This window comes from Carex rostrata, chromosome 10 (assembly GCF_964058835.1).
Source record: "Carex rostrata chromosome 10, lpCarRost1.2, whole genome shotgun sequence".
Taxonomy (NCBI): Eukaryota; Viridiplantae; Streptophyta; class Magnoliopsida; order Poales; family Cyperaceae; genus Carex; species Carex rostrata.
This window is the reverse complement of record NC_135927.1, coordinates 5,560,896-5,588,310: the sequence shown is the minus strand read 5'-3', so window position 1 is coordinate 5,588,310 and position 27,415 is coordinate 5,560,896. Positions and strand designations below refer to the sequence as shown.

At 32.8% G+C, this 27,415-nt stretch overlaps 3 protein-coding genes and 1 long non-coding RNA gene across 4 annotated transcripts; 2 read left to right on the top strand and 2 right to left on the bottom strand.

Annotated features, from left to right (window-relative positions):
* The first annotated feature begins 1,439 nt into the window (after positions 1–1,439).
* Positions 1,440–2,693, top strand: LOC144560198 (putative F-box protein At4g17565). Its single transcript, XM_078309376.1, has one exon. The coding sequence runs from the start codon at positions 1,440–1,442 to the stop codon at positions 2,529–2,531; it is 1,092 nt and encodes a 363-aa protein (XP_078165502.1). The 3' UTR covers positions 2,532–2,693.
* A 4,877-nt stretch (positions 2,694–7,570) lies between these two features.
* LOC144560197 (putative F-box protein At4g17565) lies at positions 7,571–8,656 on the top strand. Its single transcript, XM_078309375.1, has one exon. The coding sequence runs from the start codon at positions 7,571–7,573 to the stop codon at positions 8,654–8,656; it is 1,086 nt and encodes a 361-aa protein (XP_078165501.1).
* Positions 8,657–9,096: 440 nt separating this feature from the next.
* Positions 9,097–13,606, bottom strand: LOC144560717 (uncharacterized). The gene is made up of 3 exons (XR_013513453.1): positions 13,117–13,606; positions 10,817–10,926; positions 9,097–9,379 (listed from the first exon to the last, which is right to left on the bottom strand). It is a non-coding gene; the product is annotated as an uncharacterized LOC144560717 (long non-coding RNA).
* Positions 13,607–17,259: 3,653 nt separating this feature from the next.
* LOC144560196 (putative F-box protein At4g22060) lies at positions 17,260–18,369 on the bottom strand. The gene has a single exon (XM_078309373.1). It carries the CDS (start codon positions 18,367–18,369, stop codon positions 17,260–17,262), a length of 1,110 nt encoding a protein of 369 aa, XP_078165499.1.
* Positions 18,370–27,415: the final 9,046 nt, after the last annotated feature.

The following is a 27,415-nucleotide window of genomic DNA, read 5'->3' as shown; positions in this document are numbered from 1 at the left end:
TTGATATCAAGTCAAGCGGTCAAATGTTTGAGTTTTTAAGTTAATTAAAAATACATTTATTTTTCAATTTTTTTGCCGCTTGATTTGATACTAAAATAACTTGAAAATATAAAAAGTTTGCATGTAAACGCATCACTCATAAAGTAAATTGGTCTGAACGGTTTGAATTCACCATTTGAACTCGATTTGATAGATTTTGAAGTTGGTGTTATATAGACTGAAATAACACTGATATTATATTAGCCATACTCATTATTGACTATTAGCTAGGCTCATACTATCAAGTCTCATATTATCAAGTATCTAGATCTAAAATTTATAGACCGAGAGAGTGTAATTCTAAATTGGACCAAATTTAGGAAACTCAATGGTCTTGATATCTACAGACAAAAGTCATGTTCTCTTTCCCATTGATGGGAAAACCTTAATTATTTCAACCACAAAGGGCAATAAGGAAGAACGTAGCTGTGAACTTAAACCTCTTATGTCTTGGTAATTAGGCTAATTATTGATCTCTTTGTATTCGTTTAGAATAAAGTTTGGGTACCATTCCCTTAACAGTCTTGTCTGATTAGGGTGCTGTAACACGAGAGTGAGCATTATCGTTTTAGGATTAGAAACTCTCAGATTCACAAATAAAAGTAGAAGTCCATACCGCATGCGGTACAGTACATGTCGTATGCGGCACGGCTGGAAGACATAAACTTAACAGATTTTATAGATTAGATATGACAGTAAGCCTGAAATCTAGGGACCATATAAATGTCTGATCACCAATCACAATTAAACTAACCGAATCAACCTAGAGTAGAGTATTGTTATACCTTAGTACACAAAACTATCCATGCAGATCAACGCCTCAATTTATACTACATAGTAGGATCATACACTTGTAATTTGACCATAAATAAAATATTAGGGTTTATAAATATTATTAGTAGTGTGAATTATGATGAACATGTGATATTTGACAACAATTATACAAGAAGAAATATAAATATATCTATTTTATTTTCTATGTTTGGTGAGTCATTCAATAAATATCTTTCTTTAAACATATCTCTGAATAGATAACGGTCGATCATACACAAATAAGGAATATGAAATAACAGGCGCGCTCGCTATTGTTTATATATTTTTTTTGTTTCATTTACCCAAATATAGCTCTCACGCACCCTAAATTGGAAAATGACAAAAAAAGTTCTTCTTTGCACTATATATGAACTCTTATGTTATCAATGGTCCCTCTTCCATCCCCCCAATCTAATTAGAGCTCATCCTTTGTTGTACGTAATCACGTTATGTTAGCTCCCAATTGAGGTGGGTATGGAACTCAGGCATGTTTCACGGTGTAGCTTGATGATTCATGTTGAGGCATAATAAACGATGAATTCCAACACAAATGCATATATATATATTTGCATTTGTTGACAAGGTCAATGTCTGTTAACATCATGAGCCGCCGGACTTCTTCCTGGGCTAACCTTCTACCTGACCTACTGCTTTCCATCGCGAATCGCCTTGATGTCACCACCTCCATCCAACTTGCTGCTGTGTGCACCTCCTGGGCCTCCACCTTGCGTCCCTGGCTCCCTTCCTTCCCTCCAATCTGTCACGACCAACCCATCCCGTGGCTGCTATGCTCTGCTCGAAAATCCAATACCAACCCCAACTACAGTGTCCTCACCTTTTATGATCTCCACACCACCGTTTATTTTTACATCCGGGTCCCGATCGCTTTGCTCTGCGAACACCATTGGGTGGGCTCCTACAAGGACTGGCTCGTAACTCTCGACCCACAACTCCAGCTCCACCTAATCAAGCCTCTTACGGGTTCCCATGTCCTTCTCCCTTCAAAGGGTTTAGAAAAGGAGCACCCGAAGAAAGTAATTTTGTGGCACAATCCCAATACCACCAATAAATTACGAGCTTTTTGTCTGACCCAGCAGGGACACTTAGCCTCTGTGAAACTCGGAGATGAGAGTTGGACTTGGATGAATGATGACAGTGCCAACTATATGGATATCATTGTATATCAAGGGAAACTTTATGCTGTTTCAACGTATGGTCTTTGTTACTGGAACCTCCAAAGCACTTCTACTGAAGGAGCCGTCATCACCGGTTTCCTGTCCTGGGGGACAAAGCACCTCCTAGAGTGGAACAGTGAACTCATCATACTGACGATAAACCATTATAAAAAGATTAGTTTGGAAAACCACGTACGATTGTATAAAGCACCACTTGGAGATTATTCGTACTCGTCGAACCGTATTAGCAGCCTAGATGGTGATGCTTTGTTTTTCGGTGCCAATTGTTCATATGCCGTGCCGAGTTCGGGTCGTGATGATATACAAGGGAATTGCATTTATTTTACTAATCAAATGTCGCGTTGCTTTCATGATGGTGAAACATTCCATCCAAACCATAATTTTGGAAAATTTGACTTGGGGAAAAAAACATATTATATGCCATGTTGTCCACAAGATTTACCAACGGATTTGCCGCCACCGATTTGGTTCTGGCCTTGCTAATTATGAGGACTTAAACAACAAGTAGCACTCTTCATTCATTGAGTTTAGTTTGTTCTTCTTTTTCACTTCTTTGTTTAAACTCTCCATCCTTGACACATATCTCTGGTCAATTTGTCGTTTTCCATTTTTTTTTTAAGAATAGACTTATTTTTTTCATTTTGATGTGGAAGCTCTTATTAATTTGAATATCTGTTTTCTTCAGTCATAAAAATGAATCTACACTTTTCAATATTATTGAATTGTATGTTATTGATAAAAACACTGTTGGATATAATATTGTTTGATGCACCATTATCATTAATCAATGAGAAGGTATGTTAATAATTACTTATCTATAAAACAGCTGTTAACTTGTTATATTTCTTTAAATATATCTCTGAATATATAACATACCTACAAAAATAGGGAATATCAATTAACGCGCGTGTGCCAATTAACGCGCGTGTGCCAATTTTATGTTTATTCTTTCTTTATTCTTTGGACAAATGACAACAAAAATTCTTCTTTGCATATAAACTTTTATCAGGATATCGCTCTACATCAAGGGAAATTTTATGCCTTTCAGCACATGTTCTCTATTGCAGTAATCTCCGATGCTTCCTTAGTGTTCGAATGCATATTATAGGCTACAATGAACGGGTACTCATTTTGGAAAATGCCGCACCCGAACGAGTAACATTAATTGTATAAAATTACTAAACATGGACATTGCATTTTATTGGTGCCCTGTGTTTTAAGCTTAGGGGATGATGCTTGGTTTATTGGTGCCAATTGTTCCTATATGGTGTCGAGTTTTGAATGTAATGATATACCAGGGAATTTACATTTATTTTAACAATCACATGTCGCGTTGCACTCATGATGCTGAAACATCTCAACCAAACCATAATTTTGGTAGTTAAAGCGTGGCAACACAGATTTATTATAAGCTAGCCATGATGTCCGCAAAATTCACCTATGCATTTGTCCCCACTGATTTGGTTCTGGCCTTGCTAATTATGAAGACTTTTGGATCAACCCAGTTAGTTTTTTTTTATAAATATTAAAGGGATGAGTACGTAATTTTGAAGTTTTTGTGGGGTATACATGATATCCCCTTTGAAAGTTTCTTTTTATAAGAAATTCCCTTCTAAAGTTTCTTTTCATTTACATCCCTCTTTGTATGTTAATTAGAACATGCAAGTCAATCGATAGTTGACAATAACATCAACAACAATATCGTTCTTGTGCTTGCAGTGGTCATATTCTTAATTACAACGTATACATAAATACATTACCAATCACAATCATATTCTTAATTATGATTGTAATTGGTAATCGTATTCTTAATTACAAAGGGGATATCATGTTCCTAATTATATTCTTATAATTACAACATAAATACATTACCAATGACACATAATTGAACCACAATACATGAAGTAAATTTCTTAAGTCTAATTTGTTTTACATGTATCAAGGCAAGAGAAAATGAATCTTCTATAGTTTAAATACTTACAATTGGAGTACCATAACAGATTCATTCGATCAGAAATATAAGCATAGTACTTATGACATCTCACTTTCGTCTCTTGGGCTTTGTACCTGGAATCCACAAAGTGGAAAAGTGAGTGATTGAAATCTCCTAGTGCGGTATTCAGTTCCAATTGAGTTATCCCTATCAGACCAACTGAAACTAAAAAAACACAGGGCACCAACAATACAGACTACAATAATATATAAGAACCAAAGAATTAAGTTTTAAATTATCATCAGTGAAGAAAAAAAATTACAAGTTCAATTTAAGAAATTATCAAATACCGCGAAAGAAAATCAGCAAGCTAGGGAAACAACATATAAAATTATAACAATCAAACTTCAAAACAAGTTCATAATATGCAATGCTCCTGTATCAAGACAATTGCGCAAATGTTCATGTACAACATTTCTAAGAGTTCATCATTGTTTCATTTGTGCAATCTAATTGTCTAAGCATGATTTATTCACAATTAGTCATGTTAAACGCACCACAATTCATATTTAGTAAGGTAGGGTAATACTATTGGTAAACCACACAGACCGTTCCATGCCTCGATCATGCACTACAGGTGGAAGCGCCTACATGACTTGATCAAGCACTACAAGTGGAAGCGCCTACGTGATCAACTGAAATTCACAACTGGTTTTTAAGTCATACGCTATAGGTGGAAGCGCTTACATGACTTTGATTATGTGCTAACCGAATAATGACGCCTACATGACCGTCAGGTTTCAATTAGACACTACCATGCAGTAGCATCTACAGGACTTCGATCATTCGCTACAAGTGGAAGTGCCTCCATGATCATCTGGTTTCGGGTTTAAGACTCAACATAAGCTACCTACAGTAGAACATACAAGACTTGATCATGCTCTATCCGGAAATCGGCACCTACATGATACGACCATGCACCGTCTGGCAATTGGCACCTATTTGATCAATAGGTTCAGGTTCAATACTCAAGCATGTGCTACCTGGAATCAATAGGTTCAAATGCCTCCATTTTTTGTGTCTCCACCGTGCCTCTATTTTTTAAAACTTTAATAGCTCAAAATTTAAAACTTTAATAGCCAAAATTTAAAACTTATAATTTATACAACTACAGTCTACAGATCTTACACAGGAAGAAAATAAAATATAAATTATATCTTGATTAGCAGATTATTCCTTTTTTTGTGTCTTTCAAATCCAGGATATCTATGTAAAGGAAAAGATCTAAATTCGATTATATTGGAAATTTTGTTTCTTTTAATTTGCTTTAAATGTGTGGGTCAATTATGAAAAATATGCCAGCAATGAACCGTGGGTTGAAGATGAATAAATATAACCTAAGGTAATTGAATTTTTCTTTTTAGAGGTGTCCACACAAATATTAAAGGTGTCCCGTGAATTCTAACTCGGGCTAGCCGGATTGACATGGATTTTGATCGGATGGTCCTGTTCTAAACAAAAAGATTCTTGTTACCTCAGAGGATCCTATATATATTGAATCAAGCAAGATATCATTCTCTGAATAGATTATTAATACAATTTACTACAAAAAGCATTAAATAGTATGATGCCTAACTTTGGGGCTGGATTCAACTATACAAATAGTTTAATCCAAGGAAATAGTCAGGTGGTATCTATATGTTATATTTCATAACAATTATACAAGAAATATAAATATATCTATTTTATTTTCTATTTATGTTCAGACATTCAATAAATACCATTCTTTAAATATATCTTCCAATAGATAATATATTAACATTAAAAAATAGCGAATCTGAATAAATGCGTGTTGCCTATTTTTATTTTTATTTGGTTCATGTAGCCATATATAGCTCTCATGCACCCTAAATTGGAAAATTAACCATATAATTTCTCTTCACACTGTATATAAACAATTATATTATCAAAGGTCCCTCTCGCATCCCACAACCAAATGAGTGCTCATTCTTTGCCATCCTTGATCGAGTTAGGTTAGCTCCCAAGTCCCAATCGAGTTGGGAAAAAAATTCAAGCCTGTGTAGATTCACGGTGTTCCTTAAAGATTCGTGATGAGGCATAACAAACATTTCGGATCTAACCTGATGTTGTCATGTGTCAGGTTCATTATCACTTATTTTTGTATGTATCAGAATAAAAGTAAAATTAAAAGAAAATTGTACGACAAAAAATAAAAGCCATTATTGGCAAAATCTTTATATTAACAACAAAAAGCTCAAATAGGTTCCTTGTTGAACACTCTATTGCTCCAACAATAAAACTTAAAAGGTTTAAGAATTATAAATTTCATTTAAATTAAGCATATATTCTCAAAGATCATATTAAGGATCATTTCTATTATTCACTACTTCATTGGCTTGAGGGTTTCGCTATGTTATAAAATTATGTTATTTTAACAAAATCGCTATATTCAGACCATTGAATTTTTGTACCCATCTTAATAAATAGTAAAAAAAATTCAGAAAAATGTAAAATTTGATTTGCAAGCACATTTTAACATATCCAACAAGTTGAACAGTTTGGATTGACTGTTTTGACTTTGTAAACATAGGGTGTAATCCGGTGTCACCAAAAAAGGGTGTAATCAAATCTCTCCTCTAATATATAATAACATATGAGAGAGAAACATATTTTAAACAAAATAACATAATTTTATAAACATAACTTTTAATTAGAGTATAGTTTCTATAGAAAAAAAATTATGAAGGATAAAATTGTCTATATATTGAAATATTGAAATTACTTGTGTTAATAAAAAAGATGAGCAGTGTTAATGAAATTGTAAATTATCTAGTAATTATTATATATCAATTGGTATGCCTTTGAGCCCATTATTGCTTGCATTTCAACATTTAATTATGTTCAGCCCAAGGAATTAGTAGTATCTGTTAGACCTGAAAGTTCTTACATTATGCTAAATATTAATCGAGAATAAGTTTATTGCAACTTTGCAAGAATAAAGAAACAACGGACTCTACTCTGTATTGCAAATTAGGCCAAACAATATGCAATTCAGAGAGTAATCTGATTTCCTTTGCAATTAAATAACTTGTTTATTTGTAAACTAGATGATATTTGCTAATGACATATCACAATATTTGATCCTCGGAAATAATAATGTAATCCTTTGCTCATATTTAAGGCTAAATTTAACTAGAGAAGATCAAGGAAATTTTAAGGAATGTGCAAATATTTGACAACTATATATTATACATCAGGAAGCAAAAATACATATATTTAGTTTCTATTTCAGTTTAGATTTTCAATAAATGTGTTTCTTCAAATAATCTGTCAATAGATAACAAATATGCAAACACAGCGCATTATGAATTAACACGCTACCTACTGCCTATTTTTAGATATAGCTATCATTTCAAATTACAAAATTAACAAATATTTCCTTCCTTTGCTATTACTTAACCTTCTTTTATCTCTCAAATAGTAAATATATGAACTCTTACACCCACAACCGAATTGTATTTGTATTTGAATTTCTTGACAATGATATCAATCAGTGTCTGTTCACAGCATGAGTAGCCAAAATCCCTCATCCTGGGCCAATCTTCCACCCGACCTATTGCTTTCCATTACAGACAGCCTTGATGTCCCCACATCCGTCGGACTCTCCATTGTGTGCACCTCCTGGGCCAAAACAATCTGCCGTTCTTTCCCTCCGTTCTGTCGAGGCCAACCTGTCCCATGGCTACTCTGCTGTGCTCAAAACTCCGACACCAACCTCAACTGCAGTGTCCTCACTTTTTATGATCTCAGCACCGCTGCCTATTATTATGTCCGGATTCCTGTCCCCTCGCTTCGCGGCCACCACTGGCTGGGCTCCTATAGGGGCTGGCTTGTGACCCATGACACACAACTCCAGATCCATGCAATCAAGCCTCTTACGGGTACCCATGTCCTTCTCCCCTCCATAAAAAAAGAGCACCCGAAGAAAATAATTATGTGTCACTTTCCCTACAACAACAAAATAATACTAGCTTTTTGCCTGACCCAGCAGGGAAGCTTATTGTTTACGATACTTGGAGATGGAATCTGGACTTGCATGGGTAATTACAGACCGGTGCCGACTTGTCAGGATATCATTGTACATAGAGGGAAAGTTTATGCCATTACAATGAATACTCTCTATTACTGGAATGTCCGAGACCCTTCTTTCGGACGCATGCTCATCATCTCAGACCTTTGCTCGTGTTGGACAAAGTACCTCCTACAGTGGAACGGTGAACTCGTCATGCTGATGATAGACAAGAAAGAAAGTGCTAGTTTGGAAAATCACAAACCGAAGCAAGTACAATTGTATAAATTTAAGATTGTAGATGATTATGTTGTATCACTCAACAGTATTAGCAGCATAGGAGATGATGCATTGTTTTTCAGTGCCAATTGTTCCTACGTGGTGTCGAGTTCCGGTCGTAATGATATACGAGGGAACTGCATTTATTTTACTAATCAAATGTCGCGCTGCTCTCATAATGCTCAAAAATCTCTTCCAAACCATAATTTTGGAGTTTTTGACTTGGGGGAGCAGACTTATAAGCCTTGTTGTGCGCAAGATTCATCTATGCATTTTCCCCCACCGAGTTGGTTCTGGCCTTGCTAATTATGAAGACCAACATAGTAAGTTTATTTATTTTTTTATAATAGTTGAATAATCTGTTTTAGTCCTCACGCTAGATGCACTACATAAATGAGTTTTCGCCTTCGTAGTTTGCTGGCATGGGTTCTCAAGATGCATTGGCATATTAAACGATGATATGAGCACATGAATATTTTATTACAACATCTACTGTTTTCCCCAAACTCACACTATTCCGATTACAAATAAAGTGAACCAGATTACCCTTTGAAATGCTGAATTTTTGCTTTCCAAACTATTTTAGGGCAAATTTCAAAAATTGTGCACTACGGACTGGTATTTATCGGTACAGTGCCCTCATGTTTGGTTGTTCCTGTCACACCCCAAACCAGGAATTCTGGATTAAGGTGTGATCAACCTCGCCTCGTGCTTAATTAGTCATTAAGCACGCAAGGCTAATCATCAATAATAAATCAAACAGCAGCGGAAGCAAAATAATATAAATATCAAGCATCAGTCACATAGCTAATAAATAAACATACACGTATATAACTTATAATCTGATCCATCTCGGATCCAAATAACAACATCTATAGAAGGGGATACATGATCTATCGAGCCCGTATATATAACACAGGAATACGGGACTCGTAAACCTAATCAAAAGTCTAACTCTAGCTAATCAAGCGGTGTGGCCATCGGGGACAACTCCTGACAACTCCTGCTGCGGATCGCCAGATGCTGTACCTAAAACCCACGAAACAACTTGTGGGTGAGCGACGAATCGCCCAGTATGTGACCCAGAATTATCCCCTCAGGGATCCTCTACGGTCAAAGCACTTTTATTTTATAAAATGAATACAATTAAAATATGCACATGTGTAAACCTATATTAATATTTAATAGAACTTATAATACTTTTGAATGATGTCATGATGCGATTATTCTATTATGCCAACATGCGAAATAAACCCAAAATAAAATCAAGGTGTAATATCGGATACAAATCAAATCGGAATCCAGTACTCATTGCACTGTGTGTCCAAATACAATAATAATAATAATAATATGGATAAAGTAAATCACCCCGTGCCGTGCCAATAGGATCAAAAGAATCGAATAATATAATCCAAGGACTGTGATCAGAGTGCAATGATACACGTTGCCTAGTGACATCGAGCATTGCTCCACAAGAACTGCACACTAGCCGATGGTTATACCTTTACCAAAAGAATATGAATAATATAATCCAAGGACTGTGATCAGGGAACAATGATACACGTTGCCTAATGACATCGCGCATTGCCCACAAGAACTGCACACTAGCCGATGGTTATACCTTTACCAAAATCCGGTGTGTCATCTCACCTAACGATTCATCACCCAAACATATCCAATAGGAGAAATCATACAATGCAAGTCGTAAAAAGTTAATCTCTTTCCTCATGAGCAGAAGAGAACTCTACCGTCCGGCCAGACCAATAGGACACCACACATGGATTCTACCCAAACCGGTGCTGGAACCTCGCACAAGATTCTACCCAACACTACCCGGCTTGGAATCCCGTTTTGGATTCTACCCAAACCGGTGCTGGAACCCCGTACAAGATTCTACCCAACACTACCCGGCTTGGAATCCCGTTCTAGGCAGAGTAGCTCCTAATGTAGGGAAGGAATAAATCCCGAATCGTCCGTGCCTCGGGGCTCGAGTCCGGCCCGCACACAATGGTAAAATGAATCGAAAAAGATATATAATCAAGGTTTATACATATAATATAAATCCTAAGACCATCCGAGAATCAAGTGACGCTCGGCTCAGTGGCTGTCGGGCCGTCCCATGCCAAGTGACACCAAGACGGAACGAAGTCACTCGGCCCTGCTCAGCTCTCACCAATGCATGCAATGCACGTATCATAATAATAATATAATGTCTTCCACGAGAAGGAGACATCTAATAACCTAATATTCTAATAATATAGTTATAATATTATTTAATTATTCTACTCCTAAAATACAGTAAATTCAGGTTTTTCAGGGTTTATGCAATTCTACCTACAGTGCAGAAAGGATAAACATGCTCTAAAGTTTTAATGCAACTACTTAAAAATAAAGTGCGAATGTCAGGTCAGATGGATCGACTGGTAAGAGTACGCCCACGAAAAGAATAATTCAGATATCCCACACCTGAGGGGGCTGGAGTCTCTGTCGCTAAAAATAAGCGTGCTCCACGTATGCTCCGATCTGCGGGTCAGTCGGATCGGCCCACGGGTCGGACTCGTACGGAGTCGACTGATCTGTGATCACGTAATTTAAACTAATTAAAATCTATGCTAATTTATTATAACCCTCGTCCCAGTTAATGTGCAATTCAATTTCTCGATTAGTTCGATTTTATAAAATTACCGATTCAGTCAGTCTGATCCGGTTAGGCATATATTAATTATTTAATTTCATGTCATCGAGCTTAGCGTTAATCTTAATTTCTTTATAAGTTCGTCAGATATTGATCATTCACTTTGATCTAATTTAATCTAATTTAATCCTAAATTAATTTATATATTTAATAATTTAATTTGAAGATATATTGCTTGTCGAAATTCAAATGTCGAATTATTCGTAAATAAAAATAATTGTTCGAGAGCTACGGTAAATTAACGGGTTTTACTTAACTAATATATTCTAATTGCCTATCTACTTTGATTTATTTTAAACGGACTACAATTAATTTTAATTGATCAAAATTCGATTTCGAAAGTAAATTTATAATCAAAAATCTCTAATGCGAATATTTTAATAAAAATATATTGATTGTATGGTCATTGCAATTTTTATAATCCGTTTTAATATAGTTTGGTTATTTTATATTCTAGATGTATAATTCTTTTATAAAATTTTAAAAACAGAACCTTTAATTATTGTACGCGTTTTCTAATTAATTTATTCCTAAGTCGCGCAATTCGTTATTTTTATAACTAAATTAATTTCTACGTTTAATTAGTCATTTCGAATCTATGTCCAATAAATACTTTCCGTTGCTAAATAAATTGGTCCTTTAATAATTAACAACGAATTTTTGTACAAGTTCGAAAAATGTTTAAAAGAATGTTTTAATTTAAAAACTTATTATGAAACTTTTATTTTATTATGTGTTGGGTGTTTTATTTAATACATTGTTAGACATATACTGTATAAGATTTAACATATAAAATTAAGCATGTAAGGTAAACTATATTATATTTTTTTAATAACTAGATATAGTAATTATATTTATTAATGAATAATTACGTTCTTAATATTATGGCTGTTATTTATACACATTTTAGTTTATAGAAATGCCTACTTTACTTATTTACTAACTACTAAGCTAATCCTTAATTATAAATGTTAGATAAAATTAGTATTATTGTAGATGTACATATATTATTCGGTAAGTATAGTCTCAAAGAATTTGTTAAACTATATTAGTCATTCTTATAATGTTTGTTAGAAAGTTCATGAATATATATATATGTGTGTCTGTGTGTGTTATGCTTAGTAATAAGAACATGTAAAAACGTATTAAAAAGCTATATGATGTCATCTTTGCAAAATATATGTTATAACCTCTTCCATATATATTGTAGAATATTATGTTAAGAAATCATAATTCCTTATATATAGTTATATATTTATCATATATACTTAGATACATGCTTTCTTTATTTTTATAATAATTTAGGTGTATTAATTATATTAGTTTAGCGATAATAAATAACACAACGGTTATTTCTATTTTTATTTTGTTTACAATTTGAGTCACTTAAGTATCTAGTTATTTATCACTACTTGATCACTTGTATTATCGTTTCTAAATAATTATCCGTGCTCACAATTTATCAAATAAACTTCAAAACTATTCTTTCTTTTATTTAAATTTATGTTTGAAAACATTACTTAAGTTTTATACATTTTGCAACTAGTATTTCTATGAAATTCTCATTGAAAAAGGCTTATCATACAACTTTTTACATCCTGTTACGAAGAGGTCCCTAGTCAGGAACTGTTTTCTAAACAAATTAATTTTTCTGTCACAGTTCAGTCCCTGAACCCTGTCAGACCCGAAATTTTACACTACAAACCCTGTCATTTACCAGAATTGACCCAGAGCTGTCAGAATACTGGAAATTTACATAACAGACCCTAGAACGTTGCAGATTTACTCTAGAACGCTGCAGAAAGCTGGAAGCTTACAAAACAGCCCCTAATGGTACCAGAATCGTAAAATACTGGTACCGGTTACAATTTATATCAATAGAGGCACACGGTACAAACATTAAAATAAAGAAAGTTTGTCACAAAGATCATTTCCTAACCCGCATACGAAAAACATAAAATTTCTCAATTAAAAATCAGATTTCAATCATGTTAAACAACCACAAGCAATTAACACAAATTCTTAGAAATTTCACATTTAAAAGAAGCAACTAAGTAATTTAGAACATTACCGAATGAAATTTCAGATTCGATTTGTGCTTCCGACTCACGTCATGGCGAAGGTCGGTAGTCGTAGTCGGTTGTTGCCTTCTCCACCTTACTTCTAGCCTCGCCTCAAGCTTCACAAGCGCAAGCACACAACAAAGCACAAGAAACCCTTAACAGGTATGAGCAAAAACCGCAACCCCAAAAGATGAAAGAGGAGGGAAATCCCAACCGGGTTTGGTGACATAAATTTGTAAAAAAAAGAGAAAAGAGAGATAGAGACAGAGACAGAGAGGGCGGGTACGGCACGGGTTAGGGTTAGGGTTTCATGGGAGGAAAGGAGAGGCGGGGCTGTGGTGGTGTTTTCACGGATAGAGAGCGAGAGAAGAGAACCAGGGGCGGGGGTTGGTGGCTGGCCACTGTAGCGACGAGAGAGGAGGGGGGCGGAGCCCCTGGTTTTGGCGTAGAAGAGAGGAAGGGAACAGGTGAGGGGGGTTTGGCGTAAGAACAAAGCAGAGGGGGGGGGGGCGCTGGGTTGGGGGGTCTCACGGGCAGAGAGGGAAGAGGGAAAGGGGAGAGGGGGTTTATTAAAGGGGGTGCTTCAAGATTCGTGTTGGAGTTAATCCAAAGGTTCAAACAATTCAAAATTTTAATATGGTCTCATTTAATTGATTTAAATTCCATTTCTTTCATAAATTCAAATCGAAAGTTCATAATTTTTTTATAATTATATATATTCAATTGGTTATTTATTCACACGAATCTAATTAAATCAATTTCTTCTTTCCTAAAAATTCAAAAGAATTGTAACGGATTTTCAAGAATTGTAACGGATTTTCTAAGTTACTAATTTATCGAATGATTATAATTTTATTCCTAGTGTTGTATTTTATTTTATTTTTAAATCTCTAAATTTTTAATATACATAGTTTTATACTTCATTTATATTTCAAAATTTTAGATTCGTTTTTAATCAGTTAGAAAATTTTCTGAACGATCGTTAAGTTAATTAAAAAAATTTATTTAAGTGAAATGATTGATTTAGTAATTTAATCATGTTTTAAAATTTCGGAATATAACAGTTCCTGGCATGTTGGTCTTTTTACAAGTCTTATTTTTAACTAAAAAAAAGCATGCTATACAGTACTTTATCATAAGTAACAAAAGTTATTAATTTGTTGTAGGTGAAGGATTACATCATCTCGACCATATAGTTCAAGCTAAATTGGGTTTGCTTAACGAATAATATATTGTTTAATCTTACATTTTTTTGCTTAATCTTTCCAGTTTTCATCTTCTTTTTTTCCTTTTACTTTTTATTTTTTGAGGAATTAAGGGACCGTGTAACTCCAAATACATTTATTTGTTTTTACATCTCTATCATGTTTAATTTTAAGGCGCATCTGTGGAAAAACAGCTGCAAATACTGTATTCCGGCTTAGATTTTCAGAAAATATTTTTTTTTTCCGTATATCTCTGAATTGATAACAATCTCAGCCAATTATGAATCAAAAAGCTGCCTATGTTTTAGCTTCATGTATCCATATATAGCTGTTCCCATTCAAAATTAGAAAAATAAAATAAAATTTTCCCATTCAAGTACCTAACCTTCTCTAATATATCTCTCTAGTAAATATAATGATAGCCCTTGAATGTATGAATTATTACATACTCAAGGCCTCTTGTCCCCTGCCCCCAATCAAATTTACGTCTTCTGCAATAGTTTTTTTTTACCCTCGTAGATATTGACAGATTCTTGTAGTACTATGGAATGAAATTATAATTTTAATATGAGAAGGTAAACCCTAACACCCTATTTGGATGGAGAGTAGGGGATGAAAGGGGAGGTGAAAAATAGAAGGGAATGTAATATAATGTAATATTAAGAGAAAAATAAATTTAACTTTCATTTCCATCTTATTTTTTGTTTGGTTGAGATTAGATATATTTTAAATAGTCTAAAATTGCATATTTAAATTGTACTTTCTATAAGCTAGACCTAAATAAAAGATTTAATGATTTAACAGGTGTCAATTTTAACAGGGCTATTTTTAATTGGCATGAAACTGAGGTGAGAGAAAAAAAACATTTTTTTACCATATTGCCCTTTCTTAGAAAAGGAAATCAGTAAATCTCATTATTCTAAATCTTTTCATTAGAAAAAATATTTTTGTGAACCCACCAGTATTTACTACCTGAAAGATAAATTATATCATTTCAAACTATTTATCTTTTACAAATACTTTTCTTGATTTGTGCCCTATTTTCTCTCTGTCCTGATAAATTATTTCAAATTCCTCTGGTTTGAACTCAACGATAGGTAATTCAAGATATTTCATTAATTTTCTAAACCATTTCAAACTATTTATCTTTTATTTATATTTTTATTGATTAGACGTCAATCAAATTTCAAGCCCCAAGTCAATGTTCCAGTGAATGAAAATAAAAATCTTAATAATACTTTTGAGAATAATGTTACTACTGTGTTTAATTTAAATATTTTTTCTAGTTTTTGCAGTTTTAGTTATATTGTTAGAATAACAATAAATATTCTTCGAATTATCAACATATCGCTTATTTGATAAAAAATACTACATAAAAAAATGTGTTTCCAGTTCCATCTGCTGTGTTTCAATATATCTATTGGGAACATATATATATCTTATAATTACCAGTTTGGGATTTCATCTATTGCGAAAATTTCTTTATTAATAAATGCCGGTGGGTCCCAGAAAAATAATTTTTCAAATGAAAAGATTTGACACCCGATTTTTCTAATGAAAAGATTTGATTTCCTCTTTTTGATTTTACTTTTAAATTTAACATTTTTATTACTTTAATATCAAATTTTCTCAAATATAACTTCATTTGTAATAAAATAATTTCAAAACAGTGCAAAACAATTTTTATTATAGGAGAGAACAAATAGATAACTCAGACCTAATGGAATTTATTTTGATAATCAGAATATAAAATAATTTGCAGAATATCCTAGAAAAATCTATAAATATTCAAACTAAAAATTGTAAAAAGTACTTCTACCATAAGGAAATTAGTTAAAAGTTATACGGTAAAAAAAGTTCTATATATACAATATGCTTTTAAAGAAATTGAAAAACATTCTATACTTGAGAAAAAGTTATAGTTTAAAAATAATGCATTATGGTTCCAAATTCCTTCAAATTTCAGAGATCTATATTGAATCGGTAACAAATGGATTACTGATATTAGCATAACATAATTTATTACTGACACAATAATGTATATTTTTTATTTTATATACAATTTTGCCCCTCAATAATCTACATTCTTTCTGGCATTAGACTGTCTTACATTAATTAATAGACAATATTAGTTTTCTCAAATTCTATTCTAATAAATAAAGTAAACAACTCCAATTGCAAAAATATTTTTATTTATTTTAAAATAATGTCTATTTTATCCATATTAAATTCAAATCACCAATGTAGACCTCAGTTATTAATTGGAGAGTAATTAACTTTTTATTACTATGGAAACATGTATGCATATATTTTTATTTTTTGGAGGAAGAAACATGTATACATAATACATGGACAGGTTACAACATATTTACAAGGAGAAATTAGTAACAAAATACATGTATACATGTACAGGCTACAACATGTAACGACATGCATTCATGACCATGCTACAACATATATACATAATACATGTACAGCCTTCCATGATGAATAGTTTTTTAATGATTTCAGTTCGTGTATTGTTTTATACATTTGTAGGATTATTTTCCAAAATTGAGAAAGTCAGTCATAAGAATTCATCCAAGCATGCACATAAAAAAGTAAAGGTACAATTGTACCTTACAGTACTCAATTGACAATGTACTACACCTTGGTAGTGAAGGGTCTCCTTATAATTTTGTGTTAAATGAACTTTGTTCTAATTTGGGATATATAATTTGTAAACTTGGTACTCAATTCACAATGTAGTCTGAATGGTGTCCAACATCAATTTTTGGTACAATGTTCAGCAAAATTAGAGAAACTTCCCTTGACAAATAAGTATTGATGATTGATAACACTGAAAAATAACAGTACAAAAAATACATCACTAAGGAGTAATTATTACAATAAACCTGACGCTAATAGCTGCTTGACTAATTCTATCAACTGATAAATAAAGGAATGCTATTTGACATAACAAGGCCAGAACCAGGGTGTCCCTGAAGTACACTTCTGAATGGGGAATCGGTCATATTTTCTCTTCTTGAAGTTGTAAACAAGTAAAAAGTTAAATGATTTATAAATATCATTATTGCAACTTTCATCAAAGTAATAAATGCAATCCCCTTGTGTGCTGTCAAGGCGAATAGTCGATACTATGCGACAATAATCCAGACCCATAATTATTGCATCATCTCCTATGCTCTTAAACCGTCTCCACAATCGGCGTCCTTGATCAAGATCAAGCTCATACACTTTCATTGCCTTACCATGATTGCCTCGTTCATTAATTTTCCTACAAACCATCAAAAGTTTGCCTCTCGACTCGACGAGGTACTTTGAAAAGTCATTCAAGATACTATTTGTTATGGTGATAATGGCCTTCCCTGTAAAGTCATTCAAGCCTTTATGTTCCCAACAGTATAGGGTGTCAGCTGTCATGGCATAGATCTTCCCCTGATAAACAATGGCATCTTTGTAATGTCTTTCAAGGTCTATCCAGGTCCACTTGTCATCTCCGACCTTCAAAACTGCCAAACCATACGGCCTGCAGAAACACAGTAGCAAAAGCCCATTATTATTACCGGAATCATGATCAGGCACCCGACAAAGAATTACTTTCTCATGAGAGCTAAATTTCAAGGTGTTCTGGTGAGCATCCCAATATGTGTTGAGGTTTCCTTGGTAGCCATAGGGGAGTTTCACTGAGGGGAGTAGTTGCTTTGCCCCAGATAGGGGTGAGATTAGGTGGAGTTTGGAGTTTTGGTCCATACATACAAGCCTTCCAAAGTTGGAGCCAATCCAATGGGGTCTATCGAGGGATAACGGGATGGGGCTGGTAATGTAGAACGAGGTGTAGGTGGTTAGATCATAGAAGGTGAAAATAGTGTGGCCGTGTTTTATTTTTGAGTTGCCAACATAGAGGAGGAGCCAAGGGATGGGCTGGTTGAGGCGGGGTCGGACAATGGAAGCCCATGTTGTGCAAACAATCGAGAATCTGAGGCAATCGAAAATGTCTAGACGGTCAGAGATAGAGATCAGCAGGTCGGATGGGAGATCGTCCCATGCAGCCATTGCCTTTTAAAATAGGTGCAAGGCAAGCCGAAAGAAATTACTACACTAGTAACAAAGATGAAGAAAACCAATGTTTGTTAAAAATTATGAAAACAATGGATTTAATTTAGTTTTCCCTATGTCGCCATCAGGTCATTATATAGAATATCTAGGCAAGAGATTTCATAATTGGAAATCATAATATATTGCAGAAAGAAAATTTATACACTTACATGGATGATATTGTAAATCAAAATATATTGTAGAAACATCGAAGATCACAATATTCTAATTCCAATTCTGGAACGATTTGTATATCATGATAGTGCATTCTTTTTCTAGGTTGTGGTGGCAAATTATTTGTTTAATTGGAATTCCAATGGGTTAATATGATTTTCCCTATAATTTCTTAACATAAAGTTTAATGTTCAGAAGATTAAATTTCATGATTTAATATGAGGCGGATAATTATATACCAAAAATTGTTGAGAGAGTAGTCCTTTATGAAGAAAATATATGGGAGATTCAGTTTCCCATATATCGTTGGCAATAAAATATTACAAGTTAAGATAAAAGAAAAGAAATTGTATTCATAAAGGAAAGTTATTCATACCAGAGATTTTATTCTTGATATAAGCGACAATGGAAATGAGGAGGCCTCTAATTATATATATAAGGGTGTACAATAAGAAAGATAAGTTCGCCATTTTAGACGATATCATAATATAGAATCCTAATTTTATTTATATTTATAAATTTGACAGACACATAAATTTAGGTGGAATATTGATGAAGTGGTATAAATTAATTTTTTTGTTTTAGTTATAATTTGCTGACGAAACCTTTCATTAGGTTATCATTTTATAGCATTTAATGGAGAAATAAAATCAATGAGCTATCATTAATAGGGACTTGTCTTATTTAGATATAGTAAATTAGTAATACTACAGGGGACTTGTCAATTAGCTATCACTATTAGTGTGTGTAACATCCCAGTTTTTCAAATAGTTGGAAATTTATCTTAATTGAAGTAAAGTGTGTTTTAAAAAGAGCAATATAGAGTTTCAAGTATATTTATAAATCTGTATTTTGATAATTAGTAATTAATAGACTACAAATACATTTGAAATGCTAAATCAGAAATTCTGAATATAGATCATACCTATCATAGTTGTACTAGTCATAAAGTTGAATAAAATAATTTGAGTATTTATATAAAATTCATTTGCCTGCAAAGTCATATTATACTGACTACAAAAGTTTTACTCTAATTAGAACATTTCAAAATTTATCCTAACATAGGTTCATCAAAAACTTAGAATTTAAACTATCAAGTTCTCTTTCTAAAATTTTGAGGGGCCTAGTGCAAAGTAACAAATTAATTAAATAAGAATAAGTGACAAGTTATAATCTCCTAAATAACTACATGTAGACACCCGTCAGTCTCTTTTCCTTTAATTCATTGAATTTGCAATTGACCAATCATTTTAATAAATTCAATCTCTCACACGTGTCATCATTTACATTCCCACATTCTATTCTTTTTGTTCCCCTTGCATATATCGCTCTCCAGTCTTGGAGATATCGGAAATTAAAAAGAAAAACAGAGAGGGAGACGGGTTAAAAAGAAGAGAGGAGAAAACAGAGAAGAAAGAGGAGGTGCAGTAGCTCGATCGATGTGGCCGGGAAATGAGAAAGTCGGAGAAGATGACTACATGCTGAGTTTGCTTAGTTGATTGCTTGTGTTCATGTGGTTGCTATCGAACGACTCGATTCTGAACAGTGAACTAACTTCGAGCCTTGTCGTGCCCAACATTAAAAGGTGCGGATTTCGAGTTATTCTTAGCCCCTTTCAACTAATTAGGTTATTATTGTTGATTGCTTGTGGATTTCTTGCTTGCCTTATATTGCATGTTGTGTGCTTATTGATTGTTTGTGTATTATGGTTAAATTAGTTGCTTGATTGTTATGTGCATAGTATGATTAGTTTAATTATTGGATAACGGGTCCAATTTGCAAGGCATGTTTAACTAATATAACATATGGGTATTGACCAAATATAAAGGGACTAGATTGAAATTGATATAAATGGAGTGAACTAAAAATTAGTAGACTTTGTAAGAGTATTATGCTTATTTGTTAATCAAATTGGGTTGTATTATGACACATTTTAGACAAGGTGTTGTACTCTAGAATTGTATGCATAAGCCTCAAGTCTCGTATTTGACGGTTTTCTTATCGATTTGTGGGACTAGAGACATGGTTGAATCATTTGGTTTAACACTGTTTGAAAAATGATTTGAATTGTTTGATTGCTATTTTTCATTATTATTGCTGGTTGACCTCGTGTTTGTCTATCGTATTATAATTAGGTACTTATTATGGTTTTCAAATTGCATGCTATGAATGATAGATTGAAAGGTTTACATGGTCATATTTTTCCTAAGCTAGTACATGACATGATACAAAGCACTCCCACTAAACATGAGTTTGATTTAAATGATCCATTTGCATGATATGGATGCATAAGTATTTCTTCTAAATGCATGACATGAATGCATAAATTTGCATGTAACGCATATTTTATTGTCTGAAGTACTTGGTATGCTTGAATTGACTTGTTTGAATTATATTATGCATTGTATTTATTAGTTGAGTGAAAAGGATGCATGCATGACCATATTTTTATTTTGAAATGAAAGCTTGACATGATTTGGACAAGAATGATTTGAAATATGATACTGTGAACTGTGTTAAAGAACCAGATGTCTGAAACCTGACGATCATGTATGTGCCCTATTTGGGGTAAGCGTGTAATTTCTGTTATGTAGGCGCTGAACTTGTAGCGCATAACAGAAATTGCATAGGCGCCATATTCGGGGTAAGAGTGTAATTTTTGTTATGTAGGCGCTGTACTTGTAGCGCATAACATAAATTGCATAGGCGCCATATTCGTGGTAGCGCATGACTCAATTATGTAGGCGCTGTACTTGTAGCGCATAACTTTAGTCATGTACGCGCCCTATTCGGGGTAAGCGCATAATTTCAGGTTATGGCCATAACAGAAATTGTGTAGGCGCCATATTCGTGGTAGCACATGATCGGAGTCCTGTATGAGTCTTGACGGTCATGTAGGCGCTAAACTTGTAGCGCATGACCGGGGTCATGTAGGCGCTGTACTTGTAGCGCATGACCGAGTATTGTTAATACCAAAATGGTTACCTAATATAATGATATTTTATTCTATCATGAATAGTTGTGAATAAAGCTTGACATATTGATGTTTTATTTTTTAAAAAAACTTCCATGAGTTTTCTTAAAAATTCTACACATGAACATTGAGCATTGCATGGGGTGAATTTATATTAAGTTACTTAATGTGTGTATTTCTATTTAAGTTATACTTTTTTGAAAATGTGGGTGATGACCTGGTTATGTGATATGTTAATTGGTTATGGCTTGGGCATTGGTGTATTTGACATAATATGAACATTGCATGATAGATAATGCCAGGGTAAATCATTGAGATAAATGCATGTTCTTTTTCTTTTATATGAGAAATTTGCATACTACTTGATTGGTTTCAGTTTCGTTTGTTATTTCCTGGATTTCTATAATTATTGTTATTTCATTATAATTAAACTCGGTGCTGGTTTGGTTTAGTTGGTTGAGTCTTAGAATAACTCGACTGGAACTGAATACCGCACTAGGAGATTTTCAATCTCTCACATTTCCACTTCGGTGGGTTCTAGGTACAAAGCGTGAGACACGAGTGAGATTCTGAACTAGAGGACTGCATGACATGCCACAAAGATGAGTATTTGGTTCAGTTAAAATAAATTTGTTATGGTATTTCGATTGGATTTTATTGTACCGTAAGAGATTTATTTACAATTTGTTTGTTACATGTAAATTTCTAAACTTTAAAGAAAAGTTTATTCATGTATTGTGGCTCTTGTCTTGTCAATGGTAATATACGTATATATATTGTATATGATTATGAAATCGCCTTGCGCAAATGAGCGCGGCGGGTTGTCCATCCTGTTGTCGGGGTGTGACAGTGTGTTACTAAATATGTTAGTACTCTTAACAATTTAATTTCATTAAATTTAAGTATTTCAAAACTGTTAATTTAATTTTAGACAGCTGAATCTTGATTTTATTTATACTTATTAATTTGTCAGAAGCACAAAAATGGAATATTGATGAGGTTAAAAACTTTCCACTATCTAAAATGAGTACAACACGTTATGTATAAAAATGTGTATAAAATAAAACCAGAAATAAAAGAGAAATTGCTAAAAATAGCACCACTACAAATTTTTATTTTATTCTCGATTTCCAATACAAATTTTTAGTAGAAGGCATGTACGATTTATTCACGCCTCTCTACCAAAATCCCCTATAAATAACTAATTTGTTGTAGAGATCACCTCTCAACCGCCTCTTTACACTTTAGTCTCCTCCCTTAACTGGTCTCTTCATTTTCTTCTCATTTCTCTTTTCATCTCTACGAGGGTGGTAGGTCCAGATTTCCCTCATGTTGATTTCTCCCTCGTGGAGAATTATGATGAGCTATAAATCTCAACTACCACCATTGGTCAAGAAGAAGGAAACCAATCATGAGTTGATTGGTCTATTCAATATTCAATAACTAACAAATTTTCACCACTCTCCTATCTAATCAAATAACTCTCGTCTTCCTTCAATCCTCTCACTTAGAATTTTGGCATTGCTTTCTTTGAAAGCTCACTATCAAAACTAACACCAGTACTTTAGTTCTCACACTCTGATCCATTTTTCATCCTAAACGTGGTTAGGTTTTTTGTTCGTAGGGAAGATTCGAAGTAGGAGATCAAGATGAAACGTGGAAGAAGCGAGGGATGATGGGAAGATGAGGCTGGATGGTGGTGGCCCAGCTGGTGCAAATGGTAGAGAAACAGCGGCAGGATGTCAAGGCAGCCAGATATATAGATCAACAGGTCGGATGGGAGATCAGACCATGAAACAATTGTTGATTCAAAATTAATGCAAGGAAGAAAAAAAGGTTACAGCTTATGGGTAAAGTAAACAGGAAAAAGGTGTCATTGGACATTGGTATGATACAATCATCCACACTATAATTCAAGATGTTTATTTTTATCAGATCTCTGTTCTTAACACCCCAGCAAGTATGGTGCAAATTAAGGAGAAAAAAAAAGAGATTTAATTTCTTGTACCTTATTTTGTATTTATTGTCATTCTATTTTTTTCCTTAATTTGGAGTGCTATTTTTTAGCATGCAAATTGCATCATTCAGATCAGAGAGAAATTTTTTTTAGTATATTTTCTTAACTAAATTTTACTTTTAGTACTTTTAGTTTATTTATCTCTCTACTGATCAATAAGATACATAATCTGTATTGATTGATCAATAAGATACATCATATGTTATAATAACACAAATTGCTTGGGCTTTTATGAAATATTTCCTTTCTATGTTATAATAGCACTCTCCTCCTTAATTTTAGGTAGGAAGTACAGCACAAATCAAACTCAATATGAGTAATGAATAATAATAAAGGCTCGATCGGTTCATATAAAATTGTTTATTTAGAATTACCAGCATATTTAATATTTTAATCATGGATTATTTATTCAGTAAATTACTTGGAATAAATCATTTATAGATTATGTCCAGTTTTATCATAAAATTCATAGTATAAGTAAACATTAACACTATATTTAAATATATAAAAACGTAACACAAGTTACACAACATCGTTAACATTGGTGGGATCTTTTGTAAAATAAGTATATTTGGGTCATATTTACTTTGAATTAATATAAGTTGCAACATTAGGATGTAATTATTACAACAAAATACATTCATTGGATAATGAGAGCATTAATATTCAAATAAATATATACTTTATAGCAAGAGTACTGCATATTTTTCTACAATTACTGCATTAATATATATAAGCTGAAAGGAAAAGGATACAATGTGTAAAATGGGAAAACCGAATCCGTATGTATGTTATCTCTTAACTTGATTTAAATAAAGTAGATAATTACATAATAAATCATCACTAATTGTTGCTATTAATTCCCTGAAATCTCCATCATTCTTTAAGCACCATTATACCGAGCAGCAACTCCCACCACAACATCTCTCTTTACAGCAAAGTTTAGAACCATGGGGTTTAGAAATTCGAGGTCTTTCTGTTATATTAAACAATATAAAAACCTCGAGGTTATTCATGTACAAATTGATAAAGAAACGGTCATAGTTTACTCGAGATCACGGACAGTATTTCTGTTAACTCATCGCAAAAAAAAACATGGGCAACTGATAGTATGTGAAAAATATATAAGCATAATACTATTTATGATAGTATCTGAAAATAGTGTGAAAAAATTGTTAATTGGAAATATATAGAAAAAAAGTGTTTATTGTGTCCTATTATAAGTAAATTAATAAAGTGGGAGAATTTCATGTATATCCTTCAAAAACTTTTAAATTACATAATTTCGCTCTAAAATTCATAATATCATATATATCATTCTAAATTTTAAAAACGAACAAATTTATTGTCTTTTCTATTCGAACTCATTTTAAATATATAAATTAATAGACATTTTACAATTTAGTAAAAAATAAAATAATTTCTAGGAATTTCATGAAAAATATTTGATATTTTATTTGGCTAGTTGTGAGGACAAATGGTTCATAGTCTTACCTGTAACATATACAAAAGTGTATACCTATATGACATTGTGTATACATTACAAGTAGTGAAATAAATCATATACCCTTGGAAATTGATAGATAAGAAGACTAAACATTATTATTACACACCACATATTCTATTTTTTAATAAGAGGTAAAATTATAACTTTATAAATTTAAATGAGTTCTAATAAAAATATTATAAATTATAGTTGGGGAAATACGTAATTTCAAAGATTTTGCAGGGCATACATGAAATTCTCCCAAATAAATATTTTTGAAATTGAATTCTTACAAAGTGTGGTGATCTGAAAAGGACAAATCCAATTTCCATAAAAATAGTATTTTACTACTTTCAGAATTATTACATGCATGAAGAATATAATTTTTTGAGATAAAAATTGAAATGTAACACCGTAATTTTCACCTTAATCTTATTGTTTCCTGTTACTTATTTTGGTTCTTTTTCCAATATCTAGTGATTACACATGGCTTACCTTAACTTGTGAACCCCAGTTAACTTTTTCTACATGAACAGTTGGTTTCAAGTAGGTCGCACGGCCCATATTGACCATGGCCCATCAAACCGTTGCCGTTATGAAGTATCTAAAACAAATATATATACTTCACATAACCACTCACTAAAATAGTGACAAATGAACAATTTGAATTCGGTTTGATCAAAAGTTTGTAATTCGAAAATAATTCATATATATTTCCACATAATTCAATATACCACAATAAAGAAAAAAAATAAAACCAAAAAAAACCCCAAAAAAAATAAATTTTAATTTCTTCATGTTTTATACACGTTTTGTTCACGAATAAAATGTATTATACGTTTTTTTTTGTGTTTTATTCGGTGTTCTTTTCGGAAACGTTGAAAATATGAATTAAACACGAATAACTCGTGAATTTTGTTACTATGCTCACTAGTAACTTAATTCAAGCGGAATCCATAAACAATAGCAAAAATCCTCGAGCTTAATTCATTAGTAACTTGCAGCAGGAAATGTTTGTACAACGTTTTGTAATTAATGGAGAATCTGAACTTGCTTTGAGCAGTATATGTGCAGTGAGCTTATTGGACCTACGACCAAAGGCAGGCCGGACGGCCCATGACCATAACCCAAAAACTAATTGAAAGATGGATAAATTAAATGGTTATACTTACTAATATTAAGTAACATTATGGGCTGTTATAACCTCTCTTTTTTTTTTTTTTTAAATGTTTGGAAGATAAGAATAAATTTCATTTACATCAACGGAAATTATTACATAGCATTCTCTCCTATTTATCTCAATTCCTGAAGTTGCTTATAGTGATGTTCAGTGAATCAGTTTGATATTGTTTCGTTTTTCTCCATTTCAACCTTGTCCAGATTAGCCTTTCTTTCTTTTTTCTCTGCCTTTTTATCTCCGGTAAAGACAATATGTAAAGTTATCAAGCGAACTAATTTCGTTGTCATGAATATTTTGACTCTAATTGGTCAAGTAGTGATCACAAGATTGAATTATCTTTATTAAATTAAAGAATGTTAACGCACTCTTTGGATGATGAGAACACACAATTCATCCAAATAAACATTATATGATATATATGTAAAATGTACTTATTTTTGCCTCTCAACTTGCTTGAATCTAGGTATATACATAATAAATCATCATAATTGTTGTTATAATTAGTTTACAGAAATCTTCATCATTCATTCATCAGCATCGCTAGCGCACAACATCCCCTACTTTGTGCAGCAGTACTTGCGAGGTGCAAACCGTATCCAGTCTGATCCGTCAAGAGTAGCACCATTTAGAATACAGTAGCGTGTCTCATTTTGTAAAGTTAATAACTTCTTTTTAGGATTATTAATTTACCAACATAGTTTAAGGAATACAAGTAATTCATGAATTATATTCAGTTTAAGATCATAGATTATTGAGTGTGGCTAATTTGCTACCGGAAGCACTTCGACCGAGGTGCTTCCGGGGCTATATTAGCATATGCGATGTTCAAACAACAAATTCAAACCATTAGATGTTTAATCTATATTAAAATCTACTTGGAGACCAAATTTTATATTTTTTGAAATTTTTTTACTATTTATTAAGATGGTTTGAAAATCGCTGTTATTATTAAAATTTCGCACCATAAAAAACAGCGATTTTCAAACCATCTTAATAAATAGTAAAAAAATTCCAAATTAGCCCCACTCTAGATTATTTATTTATTAAGCAAAAACTTGGAAAAAATTATCTAGAGATTATTGCCAGTTTAATCATAACATTCATATTAATTAGAAGTTTACATATCACCGCAATATTTAAATAAATAAAAATGCATCACTATTCACTACATCA